The sequence below is a fragment of the Macrobrachium rosenbergii genome, chromosome 27 (genome assembly GCF_040412425.1).
Source record: "Macrobrachium rosenbergii isolate ZJJX-2024 chromosome 27, ASM4041242v1, whole genome shotgun sequence".
Lineage (NCBI taxonomy): Eukaryota > Metazoa > Arthropoda > Malacostraca > Decapoda > Palaemonidae > Macrobrachium > Macrobrachium rosenbergii.
In genome coordinates, this window is record NC_089767.1 from 25,489,509 (window position 1) to 25,514,425 (window position 24,917).

A 24,917-nucleotide genomic window follows, 5' to 3' on the forward strand; every position below is an offset into this window, starting at 1 on the left:
TTTTACCTAAACATGCACACAATTATAGCCTTATCCTTTGTAAAAACATAATAATGTTAAATAAACATTCTATTCATGCCTATTTCTTTCATTTTTCATTCTATGTTAATATTTGCAACTTTTTATAAAACAAGCACTGTAACTGTTATGTAAAGTATTTTTCATAATTTTTAAGAAAACGAAAATCCTATACTTCAAACACTTGACGTGATAGAGAAAAACTGAGATCAGTTTTGGATTCAGCACCCAAAACTTACTTAATAACAACTGTCAGACCTAACTCAACAAAAATTATGTTCCCCCAACTGAAATTGCGTTATCTGATTGTTTTGCATTTTTATTTGTTCATTTATTTATTTTGGGATGTACGTAGCTTTAATTAACAAATTTTCATCTCCGTTTTTAACGCTGATTATTTCACGAAGGACAAAATCATGTTTGTTAAAAATTTATGCTAACGTTGCAAAAAAAATTTGCATACATAATACACCGGACATTTATTAAGGCGAAACTACTGCCAGTCAGAGCCATCGTTATTATGCAAATAGAAATCGTGTTGACTGAACACAACCGGTTCATCTTAACAATAATTTTTAAAGAGAAATTTGTAGCTAATATTGTAAGAAAGAACAAATTATTTAATAAGACATTCGTATGATAATTCTCCGATGAAACTAGGTGCGGCAGTTGCGATTCTTTCGAATAAAGTTAGCTTTATTTTTCAGCATATTTTTAGAGACAGATTAGTCAATTTTTGTAGAGCAACGAAATAGGATGGGTGGTTTCTCTCTATCTCTCTCTCTCTCTCTCTCTCTCTCTCTCTCTCTCTGGCCATTAGGTAAAATGATTACTACTCTTGTTTGTCAATTAGGTGTTTCCTATATATTTAATTTTTTTATCACTCCGTAATTTCAATGTTCTTTTTGCATTTAATTTTCACTCATTAATCATTTCCATGCATAGTTTAGGGGTTTCCCGAACTGTATTTTTTTCGCATTTTGTCATTTCTAAGCTGAGGAACAACTTAGGAATTCCAAAATTTATAACGCCTTATTGACCTCTTTCTCATGTACCGGAACCAAGGATGCCAAAGAACCAAAGATCCTTGGAAACTTCTGAAGCAGGAAATTCAACAAGAGCTGTTATTGTATTAACTAGGTCATCTCATCTCAACAGAGCTTCTCCGATACAGGAGATTTCTCAAAGACTTTCCTTTCGAATGAAAGGGAGAGAGAGAGAGAGAGAGAGAGAGAGAGAGAGAGAGAGAGAGAGAGAGAGAGAGAGAGAGAGAGAAAGGACATTAGTGCTCTGGGGATTATTATGGAGGTTTTAATAAACTCTTTGGAGATGGGACTTCCTGATTCGCCTTTTTATAGATCATCTCCGTTCCTTTTTCTTCTTTTTTTCAATGATGAGTTTTCAGCCATGTACTGCCGGGAATGGTGCTTCTCCATATATATATATATATATATATATATATATATATATATATATATATATATATATATATATATATATATATATATATATATATATATATATATATATATATATATATATATATATATATATATATATATATATATATATATATATATATATATATATATATATATATATATATATATATATATATATATATATATATATATATACAGTATATGAAGAGACAACACCGATTGGCAGTACATGGCTGGTTTCATCATTAAAAAAAGGAAGAGACGGAGATGGCCTATAGAAAAACGGATCAGAAAGTCCCATCTCTAAAACACTTGTTACAACCTCCATACGAATCCAAAGGTCATTAGGGGGTTGTTTGGAAAGAACTACTTACGTGGAAGGACGCTAATGACCTTTATCTCTCCCTCTCACTCGAAAGGAAACTCTAGTAAATCGTATCTATCGGAACGGCTCTGTCGAGGCGTGATGGCCTAGTTAAACAATAACACTTCCTACTGAATGTCCATTTTCAGAAGTTTCAAAGGATCTTTGTTATTCATAAGAAATAAGTAAAAAAATGTATTTTATAAATTCTGAATTTCCCAATTTTTTCCATAGCTTTAGAATGAAAAAAAAATGTCGAAAATGTAATTCATAAAATCAATCAGTTGTAAGTGGAAAGGGACAGTGAGTGAAGAGAAAGCACTATATAGACATTTCAGTCATGGACGGATGAAGAAAAAGAATATTACTGATTTATTTTTGTTTAAGAGCGGGAACACCTAAGCAGAAAACACGAGTAGTAACCATTTTACCTAACGGCCAGAGAGAGAGAGAGAGAGAGAGAGAGAGTTAGTTACCCATCCTATTTTATAGCTCTAAGAAAAGTCGACTAATCTGTCTCAGTAAATTTGCTGAAAAATTAATAGTAACCATTTTACCTAACGGCCACAGAGAGAGAGAGAGAGAGAGAGAGAGAGAGAGAGAGAGAGAGAGAGAGAGAGAGAGCTAGTTACCCATCCTATTTTATAGCTCTAAGAAAAGTCGACTGATCTGTTTCAGTAAATACGCTGAAAAATGAATTATCTTAATTCGAAAGACTCGACACTACCACAGTTTGTTTCATTAGAGGATTAATCAGGAAAATCTCTTATCAGATGACTTTCATAATACTGTCAACGATATTTTTATCTCTGAAGGTCATTCTTAAGTGGAAAAGAATGTGCTTAGAAAGGATTATTTCTGTTTACAAGATGACGATGCTTCTGACTGACAGTCGTATCGCCTTAACGAAAGCCTTGTGTTTTATATATGCTACTTTTGATTTGCTTGGTTAGCATAATTTTTTTATACAAATGTGACACGCATATCCAAAAAGCGTGAAGAATTCGAGAAGTTAAGAGGGCATTGTGGCTATTATAATTACATATATATATATATATATATATATATATATATATATATATATGTGTGTGTGTGTGTGTGTGTGTGTGTGTGTGTGTGTGTGTGTATGTATATATAGTGTGGTGGGGACTGTCTGCATATATATATGTTTATGAGTGTGTAAGTGGTTGTTGAACATATAGATTCCATTAATTTCAGCTGTTTTACGTACATATGATTACTATATGTGGATATAATATTCAAATATCTGATAAGTATGAAGCTCAGACACTGTCTGCGTCTTTTGAATCAATCTTTTTTCCATTTTTGTGCAAGTTCTTTGTTCTAGTTCTTCAACACCCCTTCCCCCCCTTTCTCTTCTCTCTCTCTCTCTCTCTCTCTCTCTCTCTCTCTCTCTCTCTCTGTGTGTGTGTCTTCCTGGAAGTCATTGCCTGTTTGTGATTCATTTTGATGTGGTTAGTGTAATTTTTTCCTCCCTGTTTTAGTTCAGATAGAGGTCACTCCAGTCACCACTGCTGATATCAATATGACATGGCCTTTTATTTCTCCTTTCAGTTTTTTATACTATCTCCTTTTCTGTAAAGTTTCTTGTTTGTAGATTTATTCACAGTCTTGTTTTTAACGATATATCCAAAGACCTCTCTTTCTCTCACGCTGTCTGGTTTAATTTGATTTTCATCCGTTTTATATACAACCGGCATCATTTAAGTATGGAAAGGGGCAAAAGGACTTGTTTCGAACGGTTCGTGTCCTTTTAACATTCAGCCGGTTTCCACGCGTGGTAAACACACGTTTCGTATTAATTAGGCGATCTTTGCATCCTATGACGTTCGTTCTGGTCTTTCCGAGCTCGGAGAGAAGGAAAGAGGATTAAAAATAACCGAATCAAGATGGAGACCTCCCAGCGCCAACTGCATTAGCATGAAAAGACAGCGTTGCCTGAAATTCCCTCGCTAACATTTTCTTTTCTTTTACATTCATTCTCGTAAAGTCAAAAACAATGTCGTTGTTTTTCCAGAGTTTGTACATAAGAAAGCGAATGAATTTACAATGTCATCATTACCTCCAACATTCCGTGATGGCCAAGGACTTCTGTGAAGTTTGGCTACTTGTGTTTATTATTTCTTTTTTTTTTGTGTGTGCTTTCACTGAAAGTCCCCCACCTTGTGGGCTCATTCACTTAGGTCGGGTCTTCCAAATCTTTATAAATTTACGAGTAACCTGAACTGATTGTTGGAGCTTTTCATCTCCAGATTCTGTGACTTAATAATATAATCAGTCTGTTTACCGCTTTTTTTTTAAGGTAAAAGGATAATTAAACAAATTCCCTTATTTCTTTCCTGACAATATCAGACAAAACGAAAGCAAAGGAAAAGTGAAGAGGAAGGGGCGTAACGACGAAGGTTGGTGGCGGAAACAAACAACATAGTGTCATGCAACTGAAGTTGTCGTACAATACTGGGAAAACACGTGGAAATAGAAATACTAGCATAAATTTTAGCAGTAACGTATTAAGTATGTAGAATATGCTCAGGAAATGGTGGGACTGTCCCTTCAACCGATTTAAAGGGACAAGGAGCGCGTACTATTGCGTTATCGTACGTCTGGCAATCCTGACATATTTTTTCCATTGTATATTACTAAAAACTGAAATTTGGTGGTCGCACCCGAAAACTCGAATTTTTACCCTATCGTCGCCCTTAAGAGAAGACTGTATTCATGATAAAGAAACTTATGATGAAAATTCCTAATGTGGATGGTATATGGAAAACAAGTCACCGAAACGTGCATTTCAGAAACCAATGATTGCCAGACGGTAAGAGAGGAATTTAGTATTTATACCAAGAACTAGCTATTTCATCTTTGTCAAAGCAGGAAGACGCCATACTTCGTAATCTAAAGACTGGAAATATGCATAGCAACCATATGACCCTCTTAAATATGCAGGTCAATGCATCGGATGCGCCATCAAAGACTAGATATAAAGATAGTCATCTTCTTTACTCTTTAACTTCAAAGGATTTGGTTGCATTCAAATTCAAGCAGCTCTTTTATTCTTTGCGCGCAGTGCATTTGACTGCTTTAAAATTCAAGCATGCATGGGAGGGAAGGAGGGAATATATTTGCAAATGGCCATAAACAAACGCATCTGCAAGGTCTGTGGCTATAATTTAAATTGAAAAAATTGTCCAATAAGTCTTTTTTTGACGACAGGATTGACAGATATCGGCAAACTGAAACGAAAAGATATTTGCATGCATCCCAAGACGCGTGCATGAAATTTAATGCATAAGCAGTGCGCTGAAGTTGAATATAAAGAGGAATGTGCCTGATTGGCGGAAACGGGGACTGGTAAAAGAGGTGTAGTTTACTATTTCTGTTTTATACTTTTTTACCGTGATTCTGTTAACATTCGTAGGGCGTAGGTTGGCCGCCAGCGTGTGTTGTTTGAGATTGATCTTTGAAAATTTTGACACTTCTTGCAATAATCAAAATATGTCGTCTGTGCAACCTGAGGTTTATCTTGCTTTGTATAGGTTTTCATGCGTCACAATACGCCTGTTTCGTTAATTGGTATGTTGCTGAATGTTTAGCTGATTTATTGTAAGGAAGCCCCAATTTTCCTCTCCATATTCGTAAGGATATATATATATATATATATATATATATATATATATATATATATATATATATATATATATATATATATATATATATAAATATATATATATATATATATATATATATATATATATATATATATATATGTATGTCTGTAAGTGTCATGTATGGAGATAAAATTGTATATAGACAACATCCGAACTGACTCTTTATGTTACAGATAAAGCATATTGTATAATGTGCTTCTCCTTCTGTCAGCTCGTTTGCCATATGGTTCATTTTCAAAAGTTCTAAAACAAAGCTGCCCATCATTTGTGTAGTAAAAGTCTCAGTCTCAAGATTAAGCACGAACACGCGATATCAATCGTTCATATATAAGATACGCCATTTATATATTCCAGTAGTACTACAAATGGTGCGAGATATATTCCAAAATATATCCATTAACGAACAGTAAAATTTCACCTTGCTAAGGAGATTCAGTATTTGAATAAACGGTTTGCTAAGTTGTCGGTGAAACCTAATGGCAGCATAAATGTCAGCTAAGAATGTCTTTTAACTTTCGACCTTTTAAAATCACATGATATTGGTATTAGATTTCCCCGTCGTTTAATTATATCATATTTTAGAATGACAAAAACTTTTAGCACTGCAATAGAAAAAAAGTCAGTGCTCTCATACGCGGATTTTTTTCCCCCTCGAAGTAAACATGTTACCTTCTTTAATAATTTACCGGTTGTCACCGGCCTCTCTCTCTCTCTTTGTGTGTGTGTGTATGTGTGTGTAATAGTGCCCTTTCTATATCATGTAACGAGCTTAATCATTGTCCTCGTGCGTGCATTTTTTTCTCGAGGTAAATATTTTATCTTCTTTAATAATTTACTGGCTCTCTCTCTCTCTCTCTCTCTCTCTCTCTCTCTCTCTCTCTCTCTCTCTCTCTCTCTCTCTCTCTCTCGTTTCTTTATCATGTAACGAGCTCAGATGTTTTCTGTATCTAAGATTTGTGCAGCGAGATTCTTTCAAGTCATTTTCCTGGGTTTTCCCGAGGGATGGGTATGCAATGGTGTCCGAACCGTGGAAAAAAATAAAGAGAATAATTCTTGTTTGCTTTTGTGTTTTTAAGGAGTGCGTTATAAAATTCCAAGTGAATGACGTCTTCGCATTACTGCCGTTGCTTTTGCCTCGTGAAGTTTGTTATCGTTTTCTTTCGGTTTATGTGTTATTGTCATGCGTTTGCTCCATCACTACAGCCGAGACTTTACTCTTGAAATTTTGGGGATGGTTCTGTGTGAGAAGAGAAGAACTACTGCTCTATAGTTCTGGACGGAGTCTGGTTATGAACTGTACTGATTGCCCCCTGGAAATAATTTTCAGTGTGTTTTTTTTCTTACTCAGTAATTTAGTACGCATCATTACCCGTGCTAGGTCAACAGAGATGAAGAAAGTGCCCTGTACTGTAAGGATACAAATGCATAAAGAAAATTGAATCATGACGCTACTAATGTACCTGTACTTCTGTATTATCTATGTTAAAAACTGGAGGAAATTCTGAAATTCAGAAATATGCATCAAAATTTTTTTGGAAAGCTAAAAATATCACATCAGTACATGAATGTTTTATTAGGTAAGAACGTCTGTTATTTTCAGGGGATGTAATTATAAAATATCTTAGTATTTTTCAAAATTTAGTGATTAACTTTATGAATTCAGTAGCAATTAAAGAAATTTTATGACAAACTCCTTAGCGTTTGCAATGTTCACAAATACACTGCCATATTGTAAACAAAATATCATAACAAACCTCCTTGTATTTTTTTAAATAATTCGTATAAAAAAAAAATTAGCCAACGTATGAAATGATTTCAGTTCTTTTTTGGTCCCCTTTTCAAAATGCAAAAACTGGAAGATAAAAACAGCTTTGGAAACCGTCCTTTCAATCCGTCATCGAAAGCTGTCTAGAAGACTTAGGTTGAGTGAACAACAGGAAGAATTATTAGAGACAGAAAATGTTCTCTAACAACCCAGAGGTTTTAAAAATAAAAATGCCATGGACATATTTGTCTTTGATGGCTCCAAAATTGGTAACATGCTTCCAGAAGTCAAAAGGTCAAAGTAACGAAAAGAGTCACTGACGTTAGAAGTTTATTATAAGTGCCAGTGTTGGGAAGAGCTTGAAGTTATTCATAGAAAAGAAAAAAAAAATTATTTTCCTTATTTTATTTTCTTCTCAGCTTAATCACTCGTTGGGGTAGCTGTTTTTGACGAGCCTTTTCCAGGTATTTCTAAAACTTATTGAACGGCTGATTTCATAATTTATTTTGGTAGATGTTTTGTCGTTTTAACGTATCTTCTTTTTTCATTTATTATTTTAATAAATGCACGCTCACTTAGGTAACGAATGCACTATAGTCACTATTTGCTAAATTGGCTCAGAATTCCGGTCAATTTTTTTATTGCCAAGGTATATAATTAGGTCACATGTAACGGTCGTTTCGCTAGCTATTGGTTTGTTTACATCAATTGCGTTCACAGTTTATAAATAGACGTGTACTGTGGAATAATATCGAGGATAAGGAATATAAATATTCCTCGTGTTTTGAAGCAAAAACATAAAAATACTACTCAAAGAAATAAGAAGATAACATGTAGGCTTCTTCTGAGATTCCTGTAATGTTGACGAAAACGTCAACCGTTTGTGACGCATGTTCAACAATTTTAGCATCCTATCACAAGTCCAATTAATTTGAAATCATTCAAATTTTTATGTTCCCAATCTTCGTCATTATTCGAATATCTGAAAGTATAAAATTGTCATAATCGTTCTAAGTTTGAGTCATAGGAACAGTTCAAACAGAAGTTTTGGTACCATGTGCGTTCCCCAAATTTCAGTACATTTGATGGGTTTTCCCAGGAGACAACAGTCCTTTGGATCTTTAAGGGTTTTGCGTAAGATAGCTTTCCTAAGTTTAGGTCTCTTTTGACGATATAAAGCAGAATTACTGACTGAAATGTAATAGATAAAGAAAGAAAGAGAGAGTGAAACCCTGCACCCACATATCCTCTCACAAAATGTCTTGCACTATAATATTACTGTTTCTGTATTCATCATGGACATTTATTAGCAAACTATGAAACAACTTTTGTTCCTCACTTTGAAATATACACTGGTATTAAGGACAGATCATTGTAACCTAATAGGTCCCAAGGATTTCCCATGAAAAGCCCAGAGTTAGGCAAAACGCCTCGACAATTTAAAAACGAAACCAACATCTCCGATCGGGAATAACCTCATCTGGATCACAAAGGTCATCCAGAGCATAAGCTCGACAAATCGACGATACAGTAATTTATTTCATCGCGCAGCAGAAACATATCAGAAGATAAGAGGGAGGGAGGGAGGGTAGAAGCAAATCTCTGATTATATTCTTGTGTAAGGAGACTTCAAAGAACTCTCAGAAGACTGTAAATCCTCGAGAAAAACTAAGTTTTCTCTTTTAATGCATATCATGAATACGTTGCATGCGAAATGCACGCAGCCCAACCACGCTGCAGGAAGCGGTGGCTATGTGGCAACTTAACCTCCCCCTTTCAGCAGGTATTGTACAGGTATGGCTGCGGCATCGGCTGAATTAGGTCGTTGTATATCGTGATTTTCATTCCTCGGGGTTGTTTTATATGCTGATGCTTTTGCATTTTAGCCCTTTTGCATTATGCTTGTATGTGAATAGGTTTGTATGTTTAAGAAATTGTACCTTAATCATAAAGCATGCTATGCATATAGACAGTACTTTAATAATGCTCTGTACTGTGAAATTTTCCTGCTAAAGTGAGTGTCATGGCCGATAGGTGCAGAACTCTAATCATGTTTGGTAGGTCCGTGGATCGCTCTCAGACTACCTGTTTACTGGCTGATCCATCCAGCTCTAAATGGGTACCTTTATCTTCTAGAGTCAAGAAAGAGGCAGTGAGGATAGCAGTCTCATCCTTCTGGGGCCATCCTCGTTAAAAGAAAAAAAAAGGCGTATTTATAACACACACACATGATGATTATATATATATATATATATATATATATATATATATATATATATATATATATATATATATATATATATATATATATATATATATATATATATATATATATATATATATTATATATATATGTATATATTATGAGTGTGTGTATGTATGTATGTATATTTGTATATATGTGTGTGTGCCTGTGAGCGTATGGGAGTGAGCTTGGTTAGGTGGATAAATATACGTGCGTTATTAAGATTTGGTATGGGTATACGACGATCTAAGGGACTTAAAATCGTTGCTTTCCGTTATGATAGCTAGTGCAATCTAAGAACGAGTAACTAAGAAGAAAATTATTGTAGAGGATTTTTGTCACGATACGCATTTTTATGGATAATTATCAACATTGCCTCTCTGCCCAAAAATGCGTTATCTCCATAGGGATATGTAGCTGTGGAATTATTCGATGTCTAGCTATGGTACATCGATTTCATCTTATTTAGATATTATTTCTTTTCTATCTGTTTGTTTATTTGCCTCAGATATGTCTTCCCTGTCTTTCCTTCGAAATCACTTTCGTTTTCAGCCAGTAAAGCAACTTTATAAGGGTTCAAAACCAGCGGCCCGATATGCCATTGTCGATGGAGAATGTGTTGAAACAGGCGGAATGCTTGAACTTTGGTAAACCAACAAGATGCATTCAAACTTTTGTGTTGCTTCCGATAAAAATGATTTTGGGGATCAAGCATCGGTGGGAAATTCTTCACCGTGTTTCTCAAACTTTGTGACGACAGATAACTTACAGTCAATCGGCCTCAGAAGGATTACTTGTGGATAGGCCATAATTTGGTAGTTTGGTATACACGAAAATGAATTTTCTTTGAGTTGCCCAAGTTGTAAATCCACAATAGTAAAACAAGAAATTACGAAGCCTAAGTGATTCCTCAAATATAAAATACTTGAGACCCGTATTAATTTTCCGCAAGTGTATTTATTATAATAACTTATGCTTTCATTTACAAGTTTTTTATTTATGACATTACAACCGCTCAAAGTACTGTTTTCGAAAGTCTTTCTTAAAGCATTAGTGATGTATAACATGTTTAAATTTCGGAAAAATGCACGTTATAATCGGATTATTCATTTCTACCCTGAAAGTCATGTTATTAGAGAATGAAAAAAAGGAAAGGGTGGGAAGATTAAAAAATTAAATATACATGCCTCTGATACATTATATGTATCACAGGCATGTATATTTGAACTAATCAATCAGTTATAGCAGAATTAATCAATTATAGTAGAAATTTGCCTTGATATTATTGAATGATTAGGTTGGTCATCAGTTATGTAGTGCTCAAGCATCGATTGTAATGAAAGAAATCTGACCTATGGCCTTCGCGAAAATTTAACTTCAATATGAAATGTTCCTATTTTCTCTCTTATTATAGTTCCAACTTGTAAAGTACATGTTTTGGGAGAGTTCAAGGCGCAGCGAGTTTGCTGAGCGCTCAAATCTGGAAGCTTATAAAGGATTTCCTGGCCCGTAATTCAGGCAGACAAGATTTGCAAAGCTTATCACTGCATCATCTACAACATTCCCAGTGTACAACAACTAAGACTCGTAAGATTTTCTAGGTTTCTGCCGATGAATGCAATAGCCTTTCACCTTTGGCAAGTACTTGCTGAAAACTTTTGCCGATCTTACGTGAAGTTTCTGCATTTCATCTTTGTTGAGGGCTTGTCTTTTCATCTTCAGCCTGCCAGGAACAGTGAGTCATCATTCGTTCGATCTTTTGTATAAGTTTAATTGGCGTAAACTTTCTTACATCTCTCTCTCTCTCTCTCTCTCTCTCTCTCTCTCTCTCTCTCTCTCTCTCTCTCTCTCTCTCTCTCTCTCTGTTCATATAGCGGTTATTTGTGTTGGCATATGCTCTATCAAATGTGTACATCCATGGTTTTTTTTCCATAATAAATGAGTTTATGTATAAACTTATACATAGATAAGTATTTTTCATAAGCATATGTAGCCTTCTTATATACGTGCATATTCAGTTTAGTAATGGAGATTTATTGTTCATGACTCTCATCTCACAAGTGAGAGAGCCTGGATTCGGCTCCGGTAGAAACCAGAGGATTTATAGGATGTTCCGTTTGAGACCCAACGAAAGACCCAAGGCAACCAGAAACAAGACCACAGGCCGTACCCTTCAACATTTATTAGAGAACGAAAGATTGATAAGATATAAATAAGAAACTCTAGGAGTTCTGCATACGCGGGACTCTGAACATTGCATTAATTCATCAATTAAGTTATTTCTCTTTGTTTAGAGGCTCGTGCACTTACTAAAGGAAAATTATGTAATCAGCCGTCAGCAGTAGGAGGAATATGAAATTCTATACAGAACTATAGCAAGGGGATTTAGTGAATGAGATCCTGCACCCAGCCCAAAAGGATGTGGGATCATTCAATCGGCCCCATTGACCTTCCCTTCTCAATGACCATGCCCCTTGGGGCACTAACACTAACCTTCATCTTTGTTATACTCCCCCCCTCCTCTGGCCAGGATCTGTTCTCTATATTGAGTCTTGGACTGACAATTATGTCCTTTAATCCAATTGAAGAGGGATGTAACACCATTTGTATAGTGAAAAGAGTATTTTTTCATACACGCTTCCTTTGCTAGAGAGAGAGAGAGAGAGAGAGAGAGAGAGAGAGAGAGAGAGAGAGAGAGCATCCTGATTCACAGTGAGTGTTAGGATGTGAGGTTGCCCCTTATATTTTACCCTGAGTGGCTCGTACACATTAACAGTTAAATCAGGTTAAGAAGGAAGAGTCTGCTTCCTATAGTAAATTCTTAAACCTCTTTAGGGCATAGTGGGAAAATGGTCACCTCACACTTTCTCCATTGCTAGAGTTCGAATCTTGCCTAGTAAGGAAGAACTTTTTCATTTGTTATCCTTCAGACATGATTTACGGTGGAAAGTCGTTCTCAAAAGGTGTCAGAACATTAAGAGGTCCTTTAGTTAATGAAATTATACACACACATTATATATATATTATATATATATATATATATATATATATATATATATATATATCCTATATATATATACATATATTATATATATATAATATACATATATAATATATATATATATATATATATATATATATATATATATATATATATATATATATATATATATATATATATATATATATATATATGCCCTTCAAGCTGTGTTTTGTTCAAGTTGATGCCCTCAGTGAGCAATACCTCATTATTCACTTGATTCGTACACCTTCACAAAAGGCTCATTTAGAACATGTCACTTTCATAGTGGTATTTTAATTACTAATGCTTTCAAACATTCAGTTTTGTTACATGCACCGTTACATATTTTAAGGAAAGAACATTAATTTTTATCCGTATTGTTCAAACAACTCAAGTTTTTCTGTTTACGCGTTACTGTACTTTCTCCCCAACATGCAGAGCTCTGAAGTCCTTGGCTACGCGTTGTTTGACTTCCTCACTGAAGTGTATACAATGATTGGTTGGCATTGACCAATCAGAACTTTTACTGTTATTTCCATCAGTAATATAACGATTGCCATTGGCCAAGGACCAACGTGAGCCTTTGGTTTTGAAGTTACTAGCTCGCCTTTCAAGGATTGTTGACAGTCTTCTCTGCTTCTTTGTTATTGCACTGTGTTGTTTGAAGTTTGCTGCCTTCGTTATTTACGGTAAATTACTAAATTTTTGAGGTGGTTGTTATCTTATGTGTAAAGGTATAAATGTTACAGTGTACGCGATTGCTCGTGTGTTGCCTTATGCTTTTTTTGATGACTGGCTGTTTATCCCTCCTACCTGCACTTCGTACCCACTCGGATTTTGGTTATTTTTCGGAAGACTCCAGCCACCTCCCACATAATAATTTATATTTTTCTAGGGTAAAACACATAAAAATAAAAAATTTCATCTCAATTAACTCGTGTTAATAACAGAGGAAAATAATTAATCAAATTACGACTTTAAGACAATACCGGCCCCCACCCCCTCCATAACTAATACGACTGGCACCCCTAGGTTACGTTAGGTTTATTCTTTTAGTGCCCTACCTTTTGCAAAAATCTTTTTTCATGCAAAAATGGCTACCCTTCCGAAATGGCTGGCTGCAGTCTTTTAGCTACTTGAAAGTGATCGCCAGGCAATGCAACGATTCTTTTAGTTTACCGTTGAAGTAAATCTTGTTCCAGTTGCAGTCGTTGATTTTATTTTTTTTTAATAATTTGCGCTTTATGCTTACTGTTAGTGCAGTATGCGCTCTCTGAAACGTCCTAACGAGGAATTAGCCTAGTCAATGTTAAATTATTAAGCTAACTTGTAGCCGTTTGGCTTGATGGATTACAAATGTAGAAAGGTTTCTCTGGTGGTTTTTCGTGATTTGGAAGTTTTATTTATGCCCGATCCCCTTCTGTCTTGATAATAATTGTGGACCACGGTAAAATACGTGTTTAAAGGTAGAGAGATCCAAAACATTAAGTATAGGGATGCATGCTTAACTCTCTTCTTTCCCTAACCTAAGACATCAGGTCCTGACAAACATAACCTTGGTTGCTGGGTCCAACCCGAGTGAGATAGCTTTGTACCCTTGAACCTCCACCTAACCTGACATAGGCGCTTTAAGAGACCCTACCAAACATAATCTTGATTGCGGAGTGGAAGTTTTGGGACTCCTGGACATCCACCTAACCTGACCTAGGCTCTGTCAATTATATTTGATTGTTTACCTCGGTTATTTCTTTGCTTTGCCCAATTAAGCTTACTCAAACCACAAGACTTTCTTCCGGTGGGCTCCAATTACTAAGACGTAGGGGGTTCGAGTTACGGGTTAGTCAGTTGGCTATTCACGACGGAGGTAGAAAACAAATTCTTTTAAATCTCTTCATGAGCTCAAAAGGAAAAATCTTTTAAGATTATTTGCCATTGACTACAATTTTTTCAGAGCTTGCATATGTTCCAGTGTTTTTTCTATATAAATTCCGAAGAACTGGAGGCAAACTACCAGAAAATTCCTTGCCTATTTAATATTTAAAACTGTTTACAATTGAAGTCTACCCCAACTGTTTGCAGACCCAACAGATGCCCAGATGTGTTAAGTTTTTCATGAAAATTTATTCCTTTCCAGTAAGGACATCAGTCCTGATATTAAGTTGTACGAGGGTACGTTAAATTTCTGGCCACTATTGATGAAAATCTTTTTGCCAACATATATTACTATTGTAAGGGGTCACCAGTTGGAAACGGGAGCTTTCAGCTGGTAAGGAACCAAAAATGAGTGAATTGCATTAACATGAATGTTTAAAATACATAACCACAAGATAAGCCGTCAAAAAATATATGGTTGATGTCGGTAACCAGTATCAAGAAATACAGACGAAAGATCTCTAGCCTAACCTGGGATGCTAGTGCCCTACCTGAAATGGGGCCATGGATACCGCCCCCTCTTAATCTGACGTATCTTAAATCCTAAGTGAAACGCATTCATGATCACATGCACACTAGGTTTTTCACATTATGGATGAACCCTTTTAAGGTTTCCCGACCTAAACTAATGAATAGCTTAACCAACCTAGGGTGCTTTGACATACAGGAACCTTCTAGGTAGGGTTCCAAAAATTGACCCTCTAAAGCCTGAGGGTCCACATGTCTATAAACGCTGGTGTGTTAGCTACTAGTTTTAAGTGATGACAGATTACTTAAATTCATACAATTTTTAAAATTGCATTGGGTGGAGGTACTGTATAGACATAGGTTTAATTTATGGTTAGTAAGACATAAGTCACTTATATTAACTGTTAGATAAGCGCGTACATTAAGTTGGAATTAGTTTAAACTACGAAAAGTCTGAATGCAGATAATCCTTAATTCTTAAACTGCAGTAGATTGACTTATGTCCTAGATTGTGCTTTTAAGTCAGCATAATTTGAAATTTGTTGTTCATGTGTATCAACTTCTTTAGTAATGTGTTGGTTTTCCTTGCTAACATAATTGTAACTTCCAGGTTGCTAAACTCTTATCACTGCAATAATGGGAAAGGAGAAGATTCACATTTCCATCGTCGTAGTAGGCCATGTAGATTCTGGGAAGTCCACTACTACTGGCCACCTGATCTACAAGTGTGGTGGCATCGACAAAAGGACCATAGAGAAGTTTGAGAAGGAATCCAGCGAGATGGGCAAAGGTTCCTTCAAGTATGCATGGGTCCTAGATAAACTTAAGGCAGAGAGGGAACGTGGGATAACCATAGACATCGCCCTCTGGAAGTTTGAAACCTCAAAGTTCTATGTCACTATCATCGATGCTCCAGGCCATAGGGATTTTATTAAAAACATGATTACTGGCACATCTCAAGCTGACTGTGCTGTGTTGATTGTAGCTGCAGGGACTGGGGAATTTGAGGCTGGTATCTCCAAGAACGGACAGACAAGAGAGCATGTGCTGCTTTGCTTTACTTTGGGAGTCAAGCAGCTTATTGTTGCTGTCAATAAGATGGACAGCACAGAGCCCAAGTTTTCAGAGGCTCGTTTTGAAGAGATTCACAAGGAAATTACAGCTTATGTCAAGAAAGTTGGTTACGATCCAAAAACTGTGCCCATTGTCCCTATCTCAGGTTTCAATGGGGATAATATGCTGGAGAGATCTGGGAACATGGAGTGGTGGAAGAAAAGAAAAATAGAAAAGAAGGGAGGTGGCTATGATTACGAGACATTGTTGGATGCTTTAGATAACATAGAACCCCCAAGCAGACCTCTGGATAAGCCTTTGAGGCTTCCTCTTCAGGTAAGTGATCACTGGGTTTAGTGATAATGTAAGCATTGGGAAAGCAAGTACAGGAGGTCTTCGTTCGTGTCGTCTTAGGGAATATTGATGCTGATTTAGCCTCGTAATGGTGGTTAACATGCAGTTGAGTGGTGCGCACCATTTTTGCTGGTTGCAACCGGATTAAAAGTGGATGAAAGATTTCTCAATAGATACATCCTAACAAGCTTTCCTTAAACCAAACTTGCATGACCTGACTAGTAACCTTGTCCCTGCCACAATGGAACCCCCTAACACGTCATGAATAGCAGAATGCTGCATACACAACTATTCTGCAATAATTTTAAAAATTTCAGTGTGATATTTAGGCATAGCATATTTAATAATAATTTTCAGAGGAAATGAATAGGCAATTAAGGTTTCTGTTATTCCAGGATGTTTACAAAATTGGAGGTATTGGAACTGTTCCAGTAGGTAGAGTGGAGACTGGGATACTGAAACCTGGAATGGTGGTAAATTTTGCTCCAACTGGGCTGACGACTGAAGTAAAATCTGTTGAGATGCACCATGAAGCTTTAACTGAAGCTTCACCTGGAGACAACGTTGGTTTCAATGTTAAGAATGTATCTGTGAAAGATCTAAGGAGGGGTTTTGTGGCTTCAGACTCCAAAAACGACCCTGCTAAGGAGACAACTGATTTCCTTGCTCAGGTAATATTGTCTCGTAAAGAATGTAGAATATTGGGTTAACTATAATCTGACCAAAGCAGCTAATGATACAGTTTTTGTTCCAGTCTTGGTTGTAATAACTTGTTGGGTATAACCTGAATCAAAATTTTTCTTGGTTTTGAAGGTTTAGCAAACGGTGCGTAGAAGAACAGATTCAGGTGGATTTATGTTATAGTGGTCTCAAATTTTTAATTCTTTAATGCTACGTAAAGGTCTTGCTTTCAATGAGAAATGAAATTCCAGCTGGACTCATTGACATGTCTGTTCATATTTGTAATCATGGAATTACATTATTTTCTTTACCCATTCACCGACATACTAGAATGTGCCCACTTTCCCAGAGTTCCTCCTCGTCCCTACTTAAGAAAGCGTGTCTGACACTCCCGTTGTTGCCAAGCAATCCCCCTCCCCAATTGTTTTTTTTCTTAGCCTGCTCTAGTTACACAAGAAGTAGCCTGTTCCAAATTGCCCTATATAAAAAATTTGACAGCATAGTTTCAAGCAAAATGCTTCCGAGGCTTGTCCCCATTTTGAAGACAATCACCTTTGTGAGGAATATTGTTTGGAGACAAGAGCTTGTGTAAATTTATGGGATAAGTGATATATGTTAGCAGTTATAAGTAAGACTTCTTAAGACAGAGTTTAGTGTAATAATTTATTCCAGAATCTTGTTCAGGTATAACTAATATTGAAGTAGTTGCTGATATCTCCTTTATTGTATTTGATGATGGGTAGCCTTTGTCCATTTTTTACTGATGAGGTTTTACTGGTATTTCTCTCAAGGGATCACTTCTGTTTACAGGTCATAGTACTGAACCATCCAGGACAGATTCAAGCAGGCTACTGTCCAGTACTAGACTGCCATACTGCCCACATTGCTTGCAAGTTTGCCGAGTTGGTCACGAAGATAGACAGACGAACAGGTAAGGAGTTGGAGAAAGAACCAAAATCTGTAAAGTCCGGAGACTCTTGCATTGTTAAAATGGTTCCAAGCAAGCCGATGTGTGTAGAGACCTTCCAACAGTATCCACCTCTTGGGAGGTTTGCTGTTAGGGACATGAAGCAGACTGTAGCCGTTGGAGTTATTAAAGACGTATCGAAGAAGGAAGGTGGTGGGAAGACTACAAAAGCAGCGGAAAAGGCACTGAAGAAGAAATAACAGAAGTCTGTATCTGGTGCATCTAGTATGCCTTCTTATGAGGGTGAAAAATGTTCAACTATGAAAATCTAATTATTGTGGTACTTTCTGATGGGTGGGCATTAAATTAATTGAAGTTTTAACCAAAATTCCTTTTCCTATGTGAAAGTAATGGTGTTAATGTGGATAGTATCGCTTAAGCATCTCTGTACTTACTTGACTTGGTTTGGTAGCAGACTGAAGATGCAAAAGGAATTACAACCTGTTGTGAAATAAATGTAATGTAAACTTTTGCCGGTAACAAGGATCTGGAAATAAGAAAAATATAAACCCACCCACCTAGGTAGGACCCACCCACCCACCTAGATATGACATGTACAGTATTCTGCATTTCACTCTAGTGGTTTACAGGCTTACTTATTTCTGTGTACCTTTTGTTGTCTGAATAGCTATCCTGTTTTTGGATTGTGTTTGTGACCACTTACATTTCATGAAAGAACTAAACTTCCCTTGAGGTGAACCATTTACAAGGAAATAAGTATCCCGAGTTCTAAAGTGGCGTTAAGATATTGAAAGTTACAACTGTGGGAGTGGGGAACGTAAAGTTGTAGATCACGAAGCTTTTCTGTTTTAAAAGCTGCGTAACAGAAAACTTGAAGTTTTCTTTTTCTGTTAGTAACCAATGTTCATAGTCGCATTAATGTCATATGTCCACTACAGTGTACTAAAGTATCTAGTAACAGAACCAGAGGCTGAGGAATTGAGGAATACTTTCAATAACCCACAGAATGAGAAAATTCTCTATGCAGTCCAAGTTCAATTTTGTGCTAAAACGACGCCAAAATATGCTATCACTTTGCTGCTTGGCTCAGATATCCAGAATTTAACAAAACTAAGTATGAAGAACAGTTTTGTCTTCCAATAGTCTCTATTGACTACTAAAAGCAAGGGTTCAATTGGTAATATATTGACGCTTTGGTGCACAGGAATTGCTTATGGAGGTTTGAATTATCCAGAATTACTCAACATTGGAAATGCAGATAGATGATTTTCCAATGTACTGAATAGCACAATGCACGAAGTTTGTGGTTTTCAAACTTTTCAAAAAAGAAAATTAGTTTTGAGAAAATTATAAATTTTTTTTGTCATTATAGGACTTTGGTCTAAAGTGGGGAAAACCATTAACGTTGCTTCTGTGAAAATTCTTGCTTCTGTGAAAACGACTATAAACTTTCCGACAGCTTGAACTTTGAGATTACAGCAATAAACTCTTGAGTATTTTAGATTTTAAAATGCACAGAAAAATTGGTAACTTGTTTGCAATATTGAACTTCTTAAAGATGAAAACTATCTTTCGCCGCCTTGGTTGTTAGCAGTTAAATTTTCTGCCAGTTAGATTGTCTATAAAAGTTTTGATTCAATAGATTCTTGTTTAGGTAAAGTTGTGATTTAATCATGATTAACTTTATAAGGGCAAAAATATCCTAACTACGGGCTTCTAAATATTGTGTAGTATTCCTGTAATATTTTAACAGTTAGAACTAGATACAAAGCCATGGGATAGTATTAAAATATGCTTTAAACGTTATTTTCAGTAACAGGATTAACGTAATTGTGAGCTTTCAAAATCTAGTTCCCAGTAAATTTATGGTTTTCATTGGCGGAAGTTTTCAGCCTTAAAAAAAAAGTGCGAATGTCTACAAAATGTCTACAAAGATGTCCTTGCTATTCCAAGTCCATTTTGGCGCTAGAAAGATGGCTGGTTAAGAAGAGAAGAGAAGAGGAGAGTGAAGGAAGGATTAGAAAGTTAATAATCATTCACTAATGATTTTAATGAATTAATCTGATAAAACATGCAGTACAAATCAGGAGTGTAAATTGTAAAGGATAACAAGGAGCTAGGTGATTAAATAATACCCACCATGGTTTTAAAGCGCTGAATTATGCCAAATGTTTTGGTTTTGGAGAGGCCAGACTGCAAGTAATGCTTATTTCTTCCTCATTGAATTGAAAGTTTTCGTGTAAATACTTGACAGCTGCGGAAATAGTATTTGGACTCCAATTCTCTATGAGGAAGTTGATAAGTTGTCTAATTTACCTTGATTTTCAGTGAAACAATTAGTCACTGTTGGAAATATCAGCTGTTTAAGTATGGAAAATTTTTTTTAGAAAATTATTCTGCGTCTAGTTCATGAAATGACCAAGAATGGGATTAGTTACTTCCAGTTACCTTCGATAGAAAGCAAACCTGCCCATCAGTTCTTTAGAAGTAATTAATTTCACAGTACATTAGCGTGTAACTGCAAATAACTTAAAGGGTTCATATCAATTATAAGGAATATTTTCCCCATAAATTAGTTTAATTTTAAATATCTAAGCCAAACAAGGGGGAAACAGTTAAGCCTATTATAAAATTAGAACAGCTTCCCAAAATACCCATTTTCTATCATTGACGAATATTACCATTTTCTATGACTTCGCTTTTGGGCATTTCTCTCTCTCTCTCTCTCTCTCTCTCTCTCTCTCTCTCTCTCTCTCTCTCTCTCTCTCTCTCTCTCTCTCTCTCTCTCTCTCTCTCTCTCTCTCTCTCTCTCTCTCAGAAACGGGTATATCTAACCATAATCTGCTTAGTGACGGAGTGGCCAAGTGTAGGGCTATTACTTTTCCAAAGGATATATTTTTTTTCTTTATCTAGCGATTGCGCTGTCTTTCCTATTAAGAAAATTAAGGATAATTGTACAGAAACTTCATGATTTATACCACATATCCGTTTAAAAAGTTCTTAAACTCTTGTGAGTTTAACTGAGGTTTTATCGGAAATGATCCGTTCCAGTGCGTCAAAGATTATAAACACACGTCAGTGCCTTGAAGGTAAATATAGGTTACTGGCTCTTGATTGCACAGGAATTAGTTCCGGACACTTGCTATATGCATCAACGACCATCGAATATGAACAGATTAAAAGTGGCCCAGAAATAATCACGAACGAATTTCCAGACTCATCTGGAACATTCCCAAAGATATATTTGGCTTAAGTAACATGTTCTTGTACAGTACATATATATTCCACACGGCTTCATAAACGATTTAGTAGCATTGTCCATTCATGCCCACGACAAGTAATTGGAGCTGGAGATGATAATAATGGCAGTTCACGTGAGTCGAAGGCATTATGAACCTTTTAACGCCACATGAAAATTTCTGGAAGCATTCTTCTCCATATGCAATGCAGGTCTCGATTCCATAATTTATTTTATTTCTGTAGGATGTTAGTTGCGTAGGATTGTAATGGAACCCCGTGTCAAGTGATGCGTGTATTGTAGAGTAATGCTTACTATAAGAGTGCCAGTTGCATACTGAGTACCGACTCGGTTGGAGGAAGACGCCAACCTTCCCTCCGGCGGGAACAACCGGTCCCGTTCTCTTCTATAATCTTACAATTTCAAAATCGTACAACTATTCGAGTTACGGTAGATGGATATTTCTTTCTAAATTTGCTGTACGCTTTTGGAAGTTTTGGACAAATTAGTTTTTAATGTTTGTTTAAACATGTTACTAGTAATTTAAATAATAGCCTAAGCAAGCCCACATCTTGGTAGACAGGTCCGTCTAAAAAGCCACCAACCGGTAATTAAAATGGAAGCAATAATGGCAGAGTGGCTAACAGTGGATCACTCAAATAAAAAATGCTCTTAGTAAGAAGGTATGACGAGCATTCTTAGTAAAATGAGCTTCCTTTACAAATATGTATCAAAACTTTACAAATCAGCAAAGAAAATGCTGAAATTAGGCTTCATTTACATCTGAATTACTAACTTTTAGCTTGGTGTATTAAAATATTACCGTTTGCTAATCCACACAGGATTTAGTTTATTTTTTATGATTTTATTAGAAACTGAAGTAAGTGCAAAATAACTAATTAGTTTATTTAATTCTTTTATTCTACAGAACTCACTTTCCTCCTCCTACATCCTGAAGTACAACCGAAGTACGCAGCCGGAAGAACTATAGTTTTAATTTTGACCCACTTTACATACGGTAAGTTTATAAAGTCTTCATTGTCAGCTTGATCATACACTATAGTATGTGTTAGCCTACAGTAACGTTTGCTTAAAATAAGGGTGATATCTTACCAAAGAGCCATGCAAGTGCTTTTTTATTTCTTTTATTTTAGTTACCCGTTTTGGATGATTCCCCTATTTCAGTTAAAAACATTATCGGGAGTGGTGAGAGGAGGAATGTGTGTGTGTGTGTGTGTGTGTGTGTGTGTGTGTGTTTGTGTGTGTGTGTGTGTGTGTGTCAATGCAAGTGTTCTTTTTTTTATTTCTTTTATTTTAATTGCCCGTTTTGGATGAGCCACCTATTCCAATTACAACAGTTGTCGGAAGTGGTGAGAGGAAGAATGTGTGTGTGTGTGTGTGTGTGTGTGTGTGTGTGTCTGTGTTTGTTTGTGTGTGCCCACAAGGCCCTGCCATGAAGACTTTCAGCCTATCGGTCAGTTATTAATGCCATCCATGAAATTTATTTTTACGTTTTCTATAAGTTATCATTAAAGAGAACGATTATCTTTAAATGGATAACTACGGTAACTCTTACGTCAATCGCAGGTTTCACAGCGAGACCGAATAATAATAGGAATATATAAATAGCTATGTCTTATTCCAAGTAATCAGTTTCTGTGACCTAATAAGAAATGTAATCTAAGTTTTTATTAGGTCTTTACTGAGTCTTTTTTTTTTAAGATAAGATGAAAATTTCCTGGTTTTTCTTTCTACTTAGCCTAATTTGAACAGTTTAATGCTTGCATGCCCACTGGCTCTTAGTTAAACTCGAACGGGAAGCACAAGAAGAATTTTGGGTGTAAATTAGCTTAAATCTAACATATAATTCTCATTGTACCGATGATCAATTAACAATTTCACTCAAATTAATTGTGAAGACACAACACGATAGTGTTTTCATGAAAGGTATGTAAGGAAAGAGAATGGTTGGTTCTCGAGGTACAGGAAAATTATCTAGAATATAGAGTAAAGGCGTGAGATTTATTATTATTATTATTATTATTATTATTATTATTATTATTATTATTATTATTATTATTATTATTAATTTCTGTTGTTCATACTGTTCCTTCCGATGATAGCGATTCCTTTCTAAATCAGCCTTACTAGATTCCTTCCTGTTAACCATTTGAACGAACACTGGTCACTGCCTTCTATCCTGTGATGAGTTCTCAGTACTGAGTATAGATCTTTTAAAATGTATGGGAAGTTAAAGTACAATTCAGTGGCATATAACATCGTTCTAATTTATCAATTTATTCGAAATATAGGATTATATAATTCAGAGTATTTCACTTGTTCTTTACGACAGACAGAGAAAGCACGATGCGAGTAATTTAGAAAAATTAGAAATTGTCGCATAACTGGTTAGAAAGCTTGCAGTCCTTCTTGAAATCCTCTCTCTCTCTCTCTCTCTCTCTCTCTCTCTCTCTCTCTCTCTCTCTCTCTCTCTCAAGTAGCAGAGTATTTAGGAAGTGCCATTGAGTGATTTCGACATTTGTAAAAAATAAAAGCAATATAAAGTGAAGACAACCCCCCGGAGTCTCAAATACAGATACAGAATATTTTAATCCTAGTCAGACGAAACTACAAACGTCATATGACAATGTCAGCCTACTGTCACGTGGATCTCAAACTCTGTGTCATAGCATTAATCTATGGTCATACGGATCTCATCGTGGTACAAATATAGTCAAAGACAAATATAGTCAAATGAGTTTCAAAAGATTTATTGGAATTTATCGTACAGTTCAAAAAGACTTATACGCAACTGAGGTTGAAAAGTTTTTACATTTTCAAGTAGAATCTTTTTATTTGTAAGATGACAGCCCGGTTGCTCTCTGTTCTGGGCGATTTCTTCCCCTTGTTCACTTTAAAAGTTTGTCATGACAAAAACTCGTATGAGTTTGCTATAAAACTGAAAATGAATTCAGGTATAAAACTCATAGGAAGCTGGTGCTAACCACCGTCTCCTAACCTTAGCCGTTGAAGAAGGAAGTCTGAGCGAACTCTTTATGGCAATGTTGCTAACCAATTTATATTAAGACCCCGATAAAATCCGCCGTATCTTGGAGACATGCCGAGAGGTCCCACTCACCGGCTGATCATGTACAAAGCGTCTGAGACACCGGAAGAGGGAAAAAGAAAATTCCTGGCTACTGATGCCATGCATGCGACTGGCAAGCCTCTCGAGTGTGAGGGCAAAGTGGTGTCAGGCAGCCGTTGCCCGGACGAAAACGGTTGTATGATGTTGATATCATTGCTGGCACCAGGTCCCAAAGGCGTCGTCACACGCTTAGACGCTCTTCGAATTGAGATTCTCCTCCTTACTGACGTCACAGGGGCGCAGTTGGGGGTATGATCCCGCGTCACTTCCGTAGGGACGTGTGATTGTGTGACGTGGGCGGAGAAGCCCTGTGACGCGTCGTGGGTTTTAAGGGCTTGGGATAGTGACAAACTGCGAGTGGGTAAATGCAGTAATTGAAGGGAGGAACTGGGGAATTCGGGCGTCTCTCGGATAAGGTAAAAAAAAAAAAAAAAAAAAAAAGAGGGATGGGTGTTAAGGTGCCAACTGTGCCGCTATCTTCTACCCCTCGACTTTTGGGCGTCTATTACGAAAGGACCCGACCCCTGTCTATCTCCATCCCAGTGGTGAGCCTCCTCTTGCTGTGTCATC

The 24,917-nt window shown here is 36.3% G+C and overlaps 1 protein-coding gene and 1 long non-coding RNA gene across 3 annotated transcripts in view; both read left to right on the top strand.

Annotated features, from left to right (window-relative positions):
- Nucleotides 1–13,036: 13,036 nt before the first annotated feature.
- LOC136853503 (elongation factor 1-alpha-like) lies at nt 13,037–18,322 on the top strand. Of its 2 annotated transcripts, XM_067129168.1 has the most exons (5): nt 13,232–13,385; nt 13,678–13,731; nt 15,556–16,334; nt 16,748–17,023; nt 17,844–18,322. In XM_067129168.1, exons 3-5 carry the CDS (start codon nt 15,582–15,584, stop codon nt 18,198–18,200), a joined length of 1,386 nt encoding a protein of 461 aa, XP_066985269.1. In that variant the 5' UTR covers nt 13,232–13,385; nt 13,678–13,731; nt 15,556–15,581; the 3' UTR covers nt 18,201–18,322. The 2 variants fall into 2 exon arrangements, with proteins under 2 accessions (XP_066985268.1, XP_066985269.1); XM_067129167.1 differs by lacking the exon at nt 13,678–13,731 and having other exon boundaries at nt 13,037–13,234.
- Nucleotides 18,323–22,123: 3,801 nt separating this feature from the next.
- The window catches only part of LOC136853504 (uncharacterized), a 38,618-nt gene continuing 35,824 nt past the window's right edge, over nt 22,124–24,917 (top strand). Inside the window, exon 1 of the long non-coding RNA XR_010857481.1 lies at nt 22,124–22,217. This is a non-coding gene — a long non-coding RNA (uncharacterized lncRNA). The remainder of the gene's footprint in view (nt 22,218–24,917) is intronic.

Bases quoted from the DNA above. Each gene is read 5' to 3' on its own strand.
- LOC136853503 (XM_067129167.1), top strand. From the start codon at position 15,582: ATGGGAAAGGAGAAGATTCACATTTCCATCGTCGTAGTAGGCCATGTA. The intron at 16,335-16,747 runs GTAAGTGATCAC...CTGTTATTCCAG, and splicing joins CTTTGAGGCTTCCTCTTCAG to GATGTTTACAAAATTGGAGG. The intron at 17,024-17,843 runs GTAATATTGTCT...TTCTGTTTACAG, and splicing joins CAACTGATTTCCTTGCTCAG to GTCATAGTACTGAACCATCC.